Genomic DNA, 15939 nt, shown 5'->3' on the forward strand with positions numbered 1-15939 from the left:
GTGTTCAGATGATTTGGTGCGGGTGATGATCCGGGCGGCTGAGTTCTGAATGATCTGCAGTCTGTTGATGAGTTTGGTGGGGAGTCCAGTGAGGAGGGCGTTGCAGTAGTCTATGCGTGATGTGACAAATGAGTGAACCAGGATTTCAGTGCTGGATTGGGTCAGTGATGGGCGGAGTCTGGCGATGTTGCGGAGGTGGAAGAATGCAGTCCGAGTGATGTTTTGAATATGGGGTGCGAATGAGAGGGTTTTGTCCAGGATGACGCAGAGGCTCTTGACTTTGGAGGAGAAGGGTACTGGGAATCCATCAATGATTATGAGTGGAGCTGGGGTGTGTTGAGATTTGGTGAGGGTGGATTTGGAGCCGATGAGCAGGGCCTCGGTCTTGTTTCCGTTCAGTTTCAGGAAGTTCCTGCTCATCCAGCTCCGTGGGATGGCAGCGGTGGGTTTGGTGGAGATGTAGACCTGTGTGTCGTCAGCGTAGCAGTGAAAATGGACCCCATGGTGACGGAGGAGTGTGACCAGCGGGAGGAGGTAAGTGGTGAACAGGAGTGGACCCAAGACTGACCCCTGGGGGACACCCAGTGAGACACCCGAACACCCAGACTTGTGATTGCTCAGCTGAACAAATTGTTGACGGCCGGTGAGGTAGGATGTGAACCAGGAGAGTGCAGCACCAGTGATCCCAATGCCAGCCAGGTGGTCCAGGAGCAGAGGGTGGGAGATGGTGTCGAATGCTGCGCTGAGATCGAGGAGGATGAGAATGGTGAGTAGTCCAGAGTCGGCTGCACGGAGGAGGTCGTTTGTGATTTTGACTAGGGCTGTTTCAGTGCTGTGTTGTGGACGGAAGCCAGATTGGAATGGTTCGTGGAGATTGTTTGTGTCAAGGTGGGACTGTAGTTGTGCGGCAACCACCCTTTCAAGTGTTTTGGAGATGAAAGTGAGATTGGAGATGGGCCGGTAATGGTTAAGGTCAGTTGGGTCAACACCAGTGTTGGGAATAACGCCGTTTAAAATAACGGCGTTAGGTAACGCCGTTCTTTTTTCAGTAACGGCGTAATCTAACTTATTACTTTTTCCGTCGTTACAACGCCGTTATCGTTACTGAACGTTAAATGCGGTGCGTTACCATGAATTGATTGAATAAACTGTGTAATCCGAAAGCACCCCTGGCTCCATACTACCCAAACTGCTAGTGAGGAGACCGGTGTGTTTTATTCAGTGTGGATGACATTATAACTGTCAGTTAGCGCCGTCACGTCAGTCAGCCGGAGCGCCTGTTTAGTGAAGTTTCTTTTTATTTCTCTCTCTGTTGTGTGAGCGTGCGCGTTGCCGCTGTAACCACCTATCAATCCACGGTTAAAAGGTGCTCTCCCTGAGTTTGTTTGCATCGCCCTTGTGAGTAAGTGCATGGAGTTTCCCGATCTCTATAAATTATAATTTATGCACGTTATTAAACAGCCGCGATTCGCCGGTTGCAACAGCTGTTTAGCGTGTCATCATGAGCCGAATATTGCTACTGTTATTTTCCTGGGATCTGTATGCTGCTGTGCATGTTAAAGAAGGAAATAAACATAGGATAAATCCTTACTACTCCTCTCATCGTCTCATGTTTCATAGTCTGACATTTTTGGCCTTAAGTGGTGTTTTAGCCGACACCCCTGAAGTGAATCCAGTGATAGCAGATCAGCACGGTACATTCAGCAGTTTCCTCTACTACTTTTGTTGAGAACAAAATAGGCTAGGCCTACTTGAAGTGCAGGATAAACCTCTTGCTGTCTGTTGATGTGCAATAAATGTTGAAGGTTATGTAGACTACAAGTAGGCCTACCTGTCTGTTCTACTCATTTCAACTTGTGAAAACTGCTCAGAAAAATCCAAATTTGTTGACATAGCCTACAGCAACTGTTTTTTTACAGTAGGCTAACGCAAATAGTTACTTTCCCTGGTAACTAGTTACTTCTATTATAAAATAATTCAGTTATTAACTCAGTTACTTTTTGGAGCAAGTAGTGAGTAACTATAACTAATTACTTTTTTAAAGTAACGTTCCCAACACTGGTCAGCACCAGGTTTTTTCAGGATGGGAGTGATGGCAGCCAGCTTGAGGGTGGGGGGTTCAGTACCAGTAGTGAGGGAGGAGTTAATTATGTTGGTGATCATGGGGGAGATGGACGGTAGGCATGCTTTGACAAGGGAGGTGGGAAGGGGATCGAGCTGACAGGTGGTGGTTTTGGCTTTGCGGATGAGTTCTGAGACGGTCTGTTCTGTTACTGGGTTGAAGTCAGAGAGGGAGCTGATGAGAGGTTGGCCAGTGGTGATCATCCAGGGTGGGTGCGAGATGTGGCCAGTTGTTGGTGAATGGTGTTGATTTTAGTGCTGAAGAAGTCCAGGAACGCAGTGCACTGGGTGGTGGAAATGTCTGGAGGGAGGGTTTTGGGAGGCTGAAGTAAGTGGCCGACTGTTGAGAAAAGGACTCTGCTGTTACCTGTACCAGTGTTGATGAGGTTGGAGTAGTATGAGGTTTTGGCAGTGGTGAGGGCATTCTTGTAGTGATGGAGGTGGTCCGAATACATTTGGCGGTGTACAGTGAGTCTAGTCTTATTGTAGAGTCGCTCCAGTCGATGGCCAGTGGCTTTGAGCTGGCGGAGATGAGGAGTGAACCATGGAGCAGCGTGGGTGAATGAGACTGAGTGGGTTTTCAGGGGGGCCAGGGTGGTGAGGCAAGAGGAGAGGCAGTTATTGTAGTGAGTCACCAGGTCAGTCAGGGAGGATGCTGGGGGAGGGTTGGGGTAGGAGCTGATCAGGGTGGAGAGGTCTGTGGTGTTGATATGTTTGATGTTTCTGAAGGAGATGGTCCGTTGTTCCTTGGCTTTGTGTAGTTGGGTATGAATGTCAAAAAGTACAGCTTTGTGGTCGGAGATGGGGAAATCAATGACATCAAGGTTAGTGGGGGTGATGTCAGTGCAGCAGATTAAATCCAGTATGTGACCTTTGTTATGGGTTGAGAGGGTGACATGTTGTGTGATACCAAGACAGTCCAGAAGTGATGGGAAGTCATTAGCAAAAGTACAGGATGGGTTGTCAATGTGGATGTTGAAATCACCAAGGAGGATAACAGTGGGGGACATTGCACATACAGATGTGAGTAGTGATGAGAATTTGTTGAGGAAAACGGCAGAGGGTTTTGGTGGTCTGTAGATGGTGACAATGACAGTGGGTTTGGGGCCTGTGAGTTTTACAGCTAGACATTCAAAAGAGGAGTGATGGGGGACTGTGACAGTGGTGACTTTGATGTTATCACGGTGGAGGAGAGCGAGGCCACCCCCCCTCCCAGTGACCCGGGGTTTACTAATAAAAGAAAAACCTGGTGGGACAGCCTCATTAAGATGGGAGTAGTCATTTAGTTGTTGCCAGGTCTCAGTGAGGCAGAGAATGTCTAAGTTCTGGTCAACAATAAAGTCAGATATCAGAAGGGCTTTATTACTGAGGGATCTGGTGTTTCAGACAGGTGAGTGGAGTGTAGCAGGTTGCTTTGAGCGGTACACTGTGATTGACAGGACTGACAGTATGGGCTGTGCAAGGAGGGGGGCGTGGCCCAGTGGACCAGAAGGAGCGGATGTTTTTGTTGCTGTTGTGAGTGTAGTGAAAGTTCCGTCCAGAGCCTCGTGGTTTGGTCGTTTGAGAATGAAGTGGTGGGGTGCAAGCTGAGGTGGGGGGGTCCTTGAGAAGATACGGAGATGTAACATCTCCGTTACCGAGTAACGGAGCGGCAGAGATGCGCTCGTGACAGTCAAACATAGAGTCAAACATAGCGCAATCCAGAGGAAAAGGTTAAAAATCCACATGTGAAGTCGGCAGCGGCGTAAACCAGCGGAGGCAGAGGAGTGGAGCGTGCTGGTTGTAGCTTCGCTGGAGATGGGGAAGCCAGTTGGACGGCGCCGGGGGTTAGCAGCAGTCTAGCCGGCCAGCAGGTGAACACTGTCGGGTAGCGGTGTAGCAGGGAGGTGGCGTCCTCCGCGATTGACAGCAATCCGCAGGCGTGGGTAGGCGTCCAGGAGAGCTGGCAGGGTGGCAGCGGACCGGTCCGAACTGGTGTGCTTCGTGGGGCACACCGGCGCAGGCTATCCAGCCACAGTGCGAAGAGGAGCCACAGGAGTCCCGACAGGTGAGCCCTGTGCAGGCGGAGCTAGCTTCTGGCGTGAGTGAGGCAGTAGCAGCAGGCAGGCAAACAATCTGCTATTTCAGAATCGCAGAGTGGAAGATCGAGCGAGCCGAGTCAAGTAGAAGGATTTAAGGTCCAACGTTCATAAAAGACAAAACTTGATGAATCAATACGAATTATCAAAATAATGAAAACCAGGGGAGGCGCGGCAGCAGCTTGCCAGCGGTCCCTCACGTCCGGAAACTGAAGGGAATAAAAGAGGAATTTGGATTCGAATCTCTATCCCAACTGCCATTTGCTCCCCAAATCCTCCACCCCAGCTTTAACAGCAGATTACACATTAGATGATCTCAATTTCAATCAAATATTTTGTGTAATTTTTCACAACTGATAGAGCAGCGTACTGGTTGCTTCTGGATGGCCTCCAACCCCTAAGACTTTTTTGCTGGTTTTGGCCCTGAAATGACTTTTAGACCAATACCTTAGCAGCCCCTAAATTAGAAATGAAACACCCCTGCTTACTGAGCCAGTTGAGCTACTTTAAGACTTAAGATGTTCTGTGAATACAGCCCCAGGTTTGAGCTCAAAAAGACTGAGGAGCTGAGATGAGCTGAATTTCAATACATATACTGAACGCCTTTGGCAGCTTTTTGTTCTTTTTTGTTTCAATAATTTATTCATTATTTTTAGAAAAAGTTGTCTCTCTGATTGTAAGATCAAATGAAGATAAAAGACATCAGGAATAATTTTCTGCCTGCTTCAGCTCCACAACCTGATACTGTGGCTTTTTCCACAAATCCAACTTAACCCAGTATAAATGAGACTGCAGAGCAAATCTTTCTTCCTGAGCTGCCTCTCTATTCACTATTTCGAGTAAACCAAAACAAAGCAGTCTCCAGCCACACGCCGCCGATGTCTCTGAAGGTAAAGGAAGTAAAAGTGATGGAGAGGAAGCCCTGCTGGGGCCAGAAGGCTCCTGCTGCTTCATCGCTCATGCAGGGCAGTGCCGTGGGGAGAAGAGCCGCAGGTGGCTGACATTGATGGATACCGGGGCCGCTCTGTAATCTTTCACCCTTTCAAAAGTGGTTTGAGAAGCGAGCCATCAAAGGAGGGCCACTGCAGTGCAGACCCTCGCCTACCCACTGCAGCACTTTAACGTCAGCTCATGCCTGGGTGTCTGGGGGGACAGCCTCTGCAAAATTGAAACCTCAATCCCGGTGGCAGCCGACTGACAGAGTGGCTATTGTACAGCTTATCAGGAGGAAATAAGTGAAATGGAGATATCTCTCTCTCTCTCTCTCTCTCTCTCTCTCTCTCTCTCTCTCTCTCTCTCTCTCTCTCTCTCTCTCTCTCTCTCTCTCGGGAAATACTGCCCTCAATCAAAAATGTTAGAAGGAAACAGCTGACATCAACATCTGAGAAGTTAGTTTGAAATGCCACATTTACAGCAACACCTGGCACATACCCCGCAAGGAGAAAAACAAATACAATTTGTACATTTCCACAGCTGACGACTTTGGGAAAAAACGATCCTTCATCGCTGGAAAATTTGATTGAAGAGGATATGGAAATGTGATTCAATGAGTGCAGGGGTGACATTTATTTTCCTCTTGGCCTTTTGGCTCTGAGGCATATTTACGGGGCGCGCTAACTCAATTGTGAGAGCGAGAGCAATGAAGACGGCCATTTTTCACAGCACAATAAGATTAGTACGACACGACAGCGATTACACAGAGTGCTCATAATTTTACGCCAACAGGCAACGCTGACTCAATACAGCCGTTATCACAGACAACCGGGGACGCTGTTTGGAAATATGATTTGATACGATTTGAAATTTCATAGAAACAAATATCTTATTACATTGTGTTGATTCCAAATAAAATCAGAGCGCTCAAGGTGTCAGGTGTCAGGTATGTACATGGCCTGAGTTGTGGTGATTGTTTACTCTGGACTATATGACTATTTTGTGACTTTCCTACTTTCTGTCTTTGAGGGAGGCGTTACGTCTTAAATATGTGGGATAGCAATGATGGTGTTTTCATCTTTAAAAACAAGGTTTACAATTGTGGTTTTTATGGGATGGTTTACCATGAAATTTTATACAGCCATTCATGTTCTCCCTAGGATGAATTGTAAAAAATGTGTTACAGTAATTACTCTAACACAATCATCATGCCATAGCTGCCATCTAAGCTCAGTGCTCAGGTTAATAATATGCTAACATGTGAAACTAAGATGGTGAACATGGCAAACATTAAACCTGCTAAACATTAGCTTGTTAACCATTGCCATTGTGAGCTGGTTAGTAGTGTCTTTAAGGTGCTAGCATGGCTCTGGTGGGGTGGTACAGGGTTCAACACTAAAAACACATGGGTAAACAATTTTGTTTTACCAGGTTAAAATGTGTAGACTCCACAAATCAAAAACTCTGGCGATACTTGTCACAGCTAAGAGGCTGTTACTTTACACATGTTTATTACGTCTATCTACGGGCTACTCACTACAAAGTTTAACCGCCAGCTGCTGGCCTTACGTGCATATTACAGTGATTAAGGACCTTTTTGCTGATCCCAGTGGCGTGGCGTGGGGATTTTTTTTGAGGAAGCCAAGTGAGACAACACCTTTAATCTACATGTTTATTGGAAGGTGGGGGACAGAAAAGAGTAGGCTACGTCGCAGCTTGTATTTAATGTAACTACAAGAGCTATTATAGCGCCTGGTCACTTTACCAGGGGCCTGTTGCATAAAAGTGGAATAAAGACATCCAGGATGATTGATAAAGCCAGCCTTGACAAAGTCTAGCCTGGGCACTTTGGATTAGTCAGTTGCATAAATGCCAATCCAGGATGTAAAGGGGCTGCTTTGTCAAGCCAGGTGTAAGTAATTCTGTTAAGTGCCAGCCCACAGCTTTCAGAAGTAGACCCAAAGATCGAACACAGATTTACTGATGGAAAAATGGAAAAGACGGCCCATTTTCCCACAATGCCTTGCTAGTTTAAACCGTAAGTCAGGTGGCAGTTCATTTCATACAGGAGATGTATTCTCTGCCAACTGTTTTTGATGTCCCTGCATTGTTTTATGATAAAATAGTTGACAGTGAGCAGTCTGCAGGTGCATCTAAAAAAATTAATATCATGGAAAGTCCATTCAAAAAGTGAAACTTTCATATATTCATTACAAGAAGTGAAATATATCAGGCCTTTTTTTTGGATGATTGATTGATCATGGAATAAAAAATCCAGTATCTCAAAATTTTAGAATGTTACATACAACCAATCAGAAAAAGGATTTATAATACAGAAATGTCGACCTTCTGAAAAGTATGTTTATTCTAGATTCATTTCACTTCATGTGTAATGAATTTCTAGAATATATTTAATTTTCACTTTTTGAATTCAAAAATAAATTTCAAAAAAAGGAATTTTTCATTGATATTGAATTTTGTTTCAGATGCACCTCGATATAGTTATAAGTACAAAGTGAATTTATTTGACCCACACTTGCAACGTCATCTGCCATCGATAATCAATTGTATCAATATAGCCTGCGATATGAACAGACTATCACATAAATTATTATAATTTATATCATTGTATCTTAATCTAATTATAATTAAGTTAATTATAAATGGTTCAGGTTAAATAAATAAAAAATAACTATTTAACTAAATGACAATGCAGTCTTTTGTGTGGTACCTTAAAACAGGCTAATGAAAATAAAGCAATACACGGAAGATCATGGAATAACTGTTAAACACCTTGATTTCAGATCGGAGTGACAGCTGACTGAGCCAATCAGGCAACAGAATAAGTTTATCCTTTATGTTTAGCCTGGTCGGGACCAGGCTAAACGTAAAGGATAAATCTCCATGGTAACTTATGTCCCTCCGCTTTTATGCAACCAGATCATGGCTAACGCAAGCCAGGATAACCGAAATATCCTAGGTTAATCCCTTATCCTAGTTTTATGCAATAGGCCCCAGGACTTGCACACGCCTGTAATCTGTCCGACACCGCTCGTTCACTCTCTCACTCGCACACCTCCTAATCGTTTTATTAAATTATACATTGTATTATAAATGCACCCCACACCCCGACCGGAATGCACAACTAGCCGCTTCATGCCCAATACAGATTCGAATTCATTCACAATATAATTAGGGGGCGTTTTATAGGCTATTTTAAGTTTCACGTTCACGTGAGACACGACTCACACAATCAGTTATGTGCTTCACATTCACACATACTTTCTATAAATCCTTTTCGTTTAAGAACTAGGCCAAATGTTCATTATACAACACTACTTAAGACAACCCAGAACAACTTCAGTGGATACCAATGCAACTTAATCAAGGCACAATTAGCAATAAAATAACACAAAACATAACATATAGCTATACGGACAGTAAAGAGAACAGTTAACCCGCGCAGGGAGAAGGTGTGTATTTTACTCACTATTTGTAGAGGAAGGCCATTCGCCGAAGATTGCCGCTACCAGCTAGCCACTCGGTGCGGACATAGTTCTCCTCCCTGAAAGTGCGATAAACTTTATATCTCTCCACACGCATTGGCCTGCCGTCAGATTTGATTTTTAATGGCTCCTCAATTGGCAGTTTGGTAAAATAATTTTTTACTAAATACTCAAAATCTCCATCCTCCATAACTGTTCTTGCTAATATGATAACAATGCAAACATGCTAATCTCCCGCTATTGTTATTGTTGTTACATTTCAGTGACGTTTTTATTTGATTGGTGTGAAGCCAAGGGCCGAGTGGCTTCCCTTGGCACCCTGACACCCTCCTGACCAATCACAGGAGGGCAGTGTCAAGACAATAGCCTCACCTGATTGGTCAATCCTTCTTTCTTTTTTTCACCAAGGGATGCCAGCTCGGGCTGGCTTCCTCGCGGACATACAGTGTGCAGTATCGTGTTTCGCCGCGTCTTCAGAATCTAAATGTAAAGGGGCGCTGTTTCGCGCATTGTGAAATGCTCAATAAGAGGAGAAAAATGGGGAAGAAATCTCAGCAACACAGCACCAAAGAATTACCGAAACTGTTAATAAAAATGTTTTTATTGGATGACAACTACAGCCTAAAAAACAGGGAAGCCTGGCTTCCCTTGGCCTCCGGGAGAAAACGCCACTGGCTGATCCATGTGCATGCGGATCGTATTCTTAACAGCTTTTTTTTTGTTTTTACCACTCCACCAGCAGCAGCCTGCATCAGCACGGGCAATGTTAAGTAGACACAAGAGTGCTCTGAAAGGTGTCTGCATGGGAGAACATGGGACTGTCTAGGTTTATATGTATTCTGCATTGATTGAGTGCCGGAGAGGGAAAAACACATTATTGCATAATGATGGTGAAGTGGATTTAAATGGCCTGTATACACCAGAGTTTGCTGAGCGTGTATATCTTAAAGGTTGGGGTCACTGGGGAAGAAGGAGAGCACCCATGGACATGTGTTTGACTTGTTGTTGCACAGATGATGAAACGATCTGTCTATTAGTAGAAGATTAAGACACGTGATACACCCCCACACAGTTATAAGACTGTGGGTGAGCATGTACTAATAGCTTCGGGGAAAGCCCCCAATGCTCACGCTACCATGCTCCATGAAATCCTCTGTATGTCTTCTGGAAACTCCTGCAATAAACTTGGAACACTGATTTAAAGACTCCAGTCTACAGTCCTTTGTCTTTTGTCAGCCTGGGGAAGATTTGGCTACTACAATGGCAAAAATGCCATTCCCCACTTTACTATAACCTGCAAATGAAAAACAGACTGGGTTTTCAGTAGGGCTGGGCAATTAATCGAAGAATAATCAAAACCGACATTTCGGACATTGATTTTTTTTATTCTTTAATGCAATGAGCAGTGTTCTGTTGACCTTTTTTCACATGGCAAAATTTAATATAATTTATTATATTTTGGTAAGAAATGCAACTTATTGATTTGACTTTTAACTTAAAACTAAAAAGTGACCTTTTTTCATTTCCACTGATGCTTTGATTTCAGTTTAAGATACTCAATAAATAGCCATAAATATTCACAATCTTCAATCATAAACAGCAAAACCTTTCCAGTCATGTGTTCTCAGGCCCACTCATGTCCCACGTTGGTTCATGTTATACTACGTCCAGAGCTCCCAGGTCGTCTGGGACTGCTCTATTGAAAGTCCCCCGAGTTAAGACTAGAAAGGGAGAGGCAGCCTTTTAATTACATTTTTTATTGCTTTTATTTACATATAGGGGAGAACGGGAGGGAGAACACTTTTTACATTTGCTCCCCTCTAAGGGAGCTAAAATGATGTATCACTCAAATTTACACATTTCCAATTAATTCAGGATGTTTCCTAGAAATGGGCATTAGCAGAATTTTTTCAAGACAAAGGGCAGTGAAAATATGATTGTTTTAAAAAAAGTTGTCATGTGGCTCACTTTACCCCAGCTGTGGGGTAAACTGATCCACTTACTTGTTCCACTCTGAAACTACCATAACAACACAGTAAGAATCCTGAAAGCTAGCCACACATTCCAGAACTAATGTCGGACTAGAAAAATAATGATGGGGTTTGGTCAATTAAGCAAAGAAAATGTTCTAAACACTTAAAAGTAACTCTGAACAAAATCAAATACAACATATTATAATTCAAAAGGTTTTAATAAGATTCAAATGAAAGATAGAACCAGTTAGATTAGAACACAGTCTGGGGGTCAGAACATAGGACCCTTAATGCCAGGACACACCAGTCCGACTACCCGAAAATGGAGTTTGCCGATTCAGGCAGCTCCAGTCTTCCCGTCGCGGCCAAAAAAGTGCAAAGAACACACCAAACCGACTGCTGACTTTCAGTACACTCTGCCCTTGCGCGGGACGTAATGTCTCCATAACAGCAGGCGGCGCTAATCTGTATTGTGGCCCGAAAAAATACGGAAGCGGGAAATGATGGGACGGCTCTCTAGACCATAAACATAGATAGAAATACGTATTTATATTTATGGACCATAAAGAGCACAATTTTTAGCAGAGAGTGTCGAGCATGGTGTCGAGCAGTCAACAAGGGTTGATGCATGTGAGTACTCGCTGAACGAAACAAACAAACAAACACATTAAAACGATGGCTAACTGTTGTTAGCTGTTTGTGCTACCCGCCTCACTTCCGGGCTTCACTGATTCGCTAGCCCTCCACAAGTCAAATTGCTCCAACTGAAAGACTGGCCAAAAGAAGCCCGACGACATCTACGACGACCGATTTCACGGCACACACCAAACAGATTCGTGTCCCCGCCCCCTCAGGACTCTACGACGGCGATTATCGGGCCGGTGTGTCCTGGCCTTTAGAGCCAGCTAGTATCTGGGGGTCAAAGCATAGGAAAATCAGAACCAGTGAGAACAGCCTGGGACTCAGAATACAGGAGAAGACCCAACTGGATTATAACATCAGCCTGTCATACTCTACAAATAGGCCTACTCTACATTCCAGCCCTGTAGGGAAAGATGAGGAGGTGCTCTTTCTGTGTAGTTGCCCCAGGTCGTCTTCCTGGTGTATTTCCTTGGCATGATGGCTTTTCTACAATGTGTATGACATTAAAATAAAACATATGTTATGTAGTATTACATTAAAATATGTTTAAGACTAAACTTAACTTGTGCCTCATGGTGGGGGAAAGTGAGACAGTGGCTCACTTTCCCCCACAGCATTTGGCTCACTTTCCCCCACCACCACAATTTGAGAAAAAACTACCTCTCTTAGCATTTCAGGCTAATCTTATTATTAGCATCACATGGTTTCATATGTTGGTAGTTCATCAACACGTATGATAGAAGTTTTTCTACGTGAATACATTTGCTTTGGCACAACAGTTGATTAAGTTGACAGCAAGAAAATGTACTTTTACATGCAAAATACCTATTTTGGTGAAAAAAACATGCTTACCACAGCACCATGAGGTCCTCTCTTTCAGGGCCATGGGTAAATGAGAGGGGCTTGAAAACATATATCTCACATGACCACAAATGTTTTCCGTTGCCTAAATACAGGGGGTGGCTCACATTACCCGATGCCTCAGATTCCCCCGTTCTCCCCTAATTTCTATTTATGTTTTTCATTCGCTTTTTCAATGTGTGCTCTATACTTGATGTATTTTAATCTTGCTTCTGTAAAGCACTTTGAATGTAGCCTGGCTCCGCCTGCCCGCCTACTTCCGGACAAATTTTATTTTCCCTTCAGTAGTCAGTCTGGGTGTACAGCCCATTTCCCAGTTTTCCAATCAGCGAACAGAGCGAGTGGCTGAGAACGATGACGTCGGAGTCGCGCTCCAGTTTCAGTTGCCAGAAGCCGGCTCATGACACACGTGACGACCAAACGTTATGCGATTGGTTGGCTAATCCAGAGTGGCACTGGGCAGATCCAATAGTTTTAAACTTTAACAGACACCCGCCTCCATGAGTGAACGTTTCCCAATTACAGCACTGCCAGACCTTCTGTACAAATGAAATGAAGTACGATGGTCTGGTAGCACCAGGCTACTTTGAATGGCCTTGTGTCTGGAATGTGCCGTACAAATAAACTTGCCTTGCGTGTTTGTGTGTGATTTCAGGTCTGAAACGGAGCTACACCTGTGAAGTCTGCAGCGTCACACTGAACTCGGTGGCACAGTACCACGCACATCTTCAAGGCTCAAAGCACCAAAACAAGTGAGTGTGGATCACCCTACTTTAAACTATTCATCATGCTGTAAATGCCAAATGCTACACTTCCTTTCTTTCTGGCACACAGCATGTTGTTTTCTTTCCTTTCATCCTTGTACCTGAAATCCCCTGCTTCTTAAAAGGTAGGGCTTTTGCACTTTAGATACAGTGCATTAAAAAGCAACCAAACATAAATTATGAAAGCATTGTAGAACGCTCAAGACATTTGAGATTTGAGTCTTATTTCGCTGTGTTTAATTTTTTCCAGCATTTACGGTTTATTCTACAATTTTTATTCCAGCCTTTTCTTCTAGTTTTACATTGTAGATAACTGTTGGCTGCAAGTGCCTGCATGAGCAGAACTCTAGCTGAGAATTAACACGTTCTTACAGTATAAAGTTACAACAAAACACACAGCCTGCTGGAACTCACTATCCAGCAGACTTCTGTCTAGAAACAAACTGTTCCAATGAAAACCCATTTTAAAAATGCAGAATACAGCCAGTTATCTGCCAGTCACAACAGGTATCTGACATAAATAAGGAAAAGGAAGAAGCTTTTAAATATTCATGCATTCATTTAGAAAATCTACAAGTCTTCCCAAATGAATAGAAATGGGTGATGTGAAGACTAATTTTTACATTGTTTTTACATGTGGCTGCTCAGTCCTTATCATATTTTAAATCACTGAACACAATTAAAAAAACAAGCTTGTTAATTTCTTTTCTTTTTCTGATTTATTTCTGAAGCCTAAATGTTATATATCTATACATGTGTTGTTGTTTAAAAATATATATATATATATTTAAAGGTGCTGTAAGCGGAGTGGTTCTTTTCGCTAAATTCCTGTCAGTTACTGCAATTAGCAGTCCCCTCGCTCATCCCTACGTCACCACATTAATGCACTGCGGTCTTCAAGGAGCGAGTTATCTAGCATCATCTCAGATCCATAAGTGTGATAAAACATGATAAAAACCATCAAAACAGACATTGGGAAGGATTTTTACCTGCTCCGCCATTGTAGGTGCATAAACATTCACCCATCTGTTGCTCTGGCGCGCACCGGCAGTGAGACTGTACTGTAGGTGTATCTCAATCGAGCGGCCGCAGCCTACGAAGGCTGCATTTGAAGACCGATTGCGTCAAAGGCTTGTTCCATTTGGAAGGCTCCTTCATATGTGGCCGAGAAATGCAGCCTTCGTTTCACGGTTTTGAAGGGTCCAACAGATGTATCCTTCGCGGCCCAACATATCCCAAGATTCATTGCGTTTTTTTCAGAGATGGCATAAAATAAAATAAAAAATAACAGAACAGCAACGTGTTGCTCCATCTTCTTAACTTTTATCTTCCTTTCTTTTTTTCTTGTCTTTTTTATTTCTTCTTGTACTTTTTCTTTTCGTTTGGTAGGCAACTTCTTTTCTTTTTTCCTCCGTTGACAAGGCTGTTTCTGTTGGCAGCAATCAGGGTTGCTAGGCAGTCACGCAAGGTAACGGCTTGTTACGCAAACCGGAAATGCTCGTAAACGTAGACCTGCGGAGACCGTCTCGTTTAACAACGCTCGTTCGGCCTTCGAATCAGCCTTCATAGACCGTGTCCTTAGAAGGATGCGGCCTCTGGAATGGGATACAGCTCATGAGTGAGACGGGTGTCGTTTTGTAGCGTTCTCTCTTGTGATTAGATAAAAATTTCGGGATCCTCCAATAAGTTTATTTGCTGAATACATGCAGAGCAGCTGACTGAGAGATCGGCTGTATGAAAAGCGCACATTATGTAAGTGATCACTGTATGAATAAAGAGTGATTTAACACTTATATTAATATAAATAAACTGCTTACTTCACCTTTAACTTCAGGGTAGAGTTAGATAGGCTTTTCTCTGTCTCTAAGCTTAAAGTGTCATGGCTCATTTGAATCAATTATTTTCTCTAACTCTCTGCAAGACAGTCAAGTCCGTATTTTATATGGATGATTCTATAAGCACAAAAACGTAGTTTGCCATGACGTAAAAAATAATAATTTCTGGATAATTAAATATTTATAAATCAGATTAAATTCAGAGAACTGCTACTAGCGCATGCCATCTTTTTCTACTAGTCCCATGCATTCCCATTTAGTCTCTCATTTATTGGGGGGGAGGGGGAGGGTGTTCACCACTGCACCCATTACACGACCTAAAGCGTTTTCAGTAGGGAAAAAGAGGATTGCAAACTGTGGTGGGGTTGTGTGTGTGTGTGTGTGTGTGTGTGTGTGTGTGTGTGTGTGTGTGTGTGTGTGTGTGTGTGTGTGTGTGTGTGTGTGTGTGTGTGTGTGTGTGTGTGTGTGTGTGTGTGTGTGTGTGTGTGTGTGTGTGTGTGTGTGTGTGTGTGTGTGTGTGTGTGTGTGTGTGTGTGTGTGTGTGTGCCCCGGGCAGTAGGTGTGAATTGATGGAGGGTTTGGGGGTGGGGCTTAGATGGTGTATGTCCTGGAATTAATTCCCCCTGTTGGCCCAGTCTGTGGCATCAGGAGAGACGTGACATGTCGTTTCACAGCCCCGTGCTTTAGACACGCATGCCTGCACTGCCTCGCCTTGTTGGAGCAACTGGGTTTCCATGCAGGATCCCAACATACGCCGCACACACACACACACACACACACACACACACACACACACACACACACACACACACACACACACACACACACACACATTCTAGTACATTTTCAATCAATATAATATTTTATATACAGTCATATGAAAAAGTTTGGGAACCCCTCTCAGCCGGCATTATAATTGACTCTGCTTTCACAAAAAAAATATGAAAGTGGTATGTCTTTAATTTACCAGGAACAGCTAAGTACTGGGATGTTTTCCAAACAAAGATTTTTTGAAAAGCAGTATTTGGTTGTATGAAATAAAATAAAATGTGAAAAACTGGCTGTGCAAAAATATGGGTACCCTTGTGGTTTTATTGATTTTAATGCCTGTAACAGCATGTAAAACTGATGACTTTAAACACAAAATTGGTTGGATTATGTTGTTAAGCCTTGAACCTCATATAATTGCCTGTTTAATCATGAGAAAATGTATTTTAGGTGCCTAA

General features: G+C 43.5%; 1 protein-coding gene across 1 annotated transcript in view; it reads left to right on the top strand.

The window, feature by feature from the left end:
• The window catches only part of zmat4a (zinc finger, matrin-type 4a), a gene marked incomplete at both ends in the record, with an annotated part of 130976 nt that extends 118106 nt beyond the window's left edge, over positions 1-12870 (top strand). Inside the window, 1 exon segment of the mRNA XM_080042937.1 lies at positions 12770-12870. Coding sequence (XP_079899063.1) covers positions 12770-12870 — 101 coding nt within the window.
• Between the last annotated feature and the right edge of the window lie 3069 nt (positions 12871-15939).

The sequence above is a fragment of the Ammodytes marinus genome (genome assembly GCF_949987685.1).
Source record: "Ammodytes marinus genome assembly, chromosome: 2".
In the NCBI taxonomy this organism is placed as follows: domain Eukaryota; kingdom Metazoa; phylum Chordata; class Actinopteri; order Uranoscopiformes; family Ammodytidae; genus Ammodytes; species Ammodytes marinus.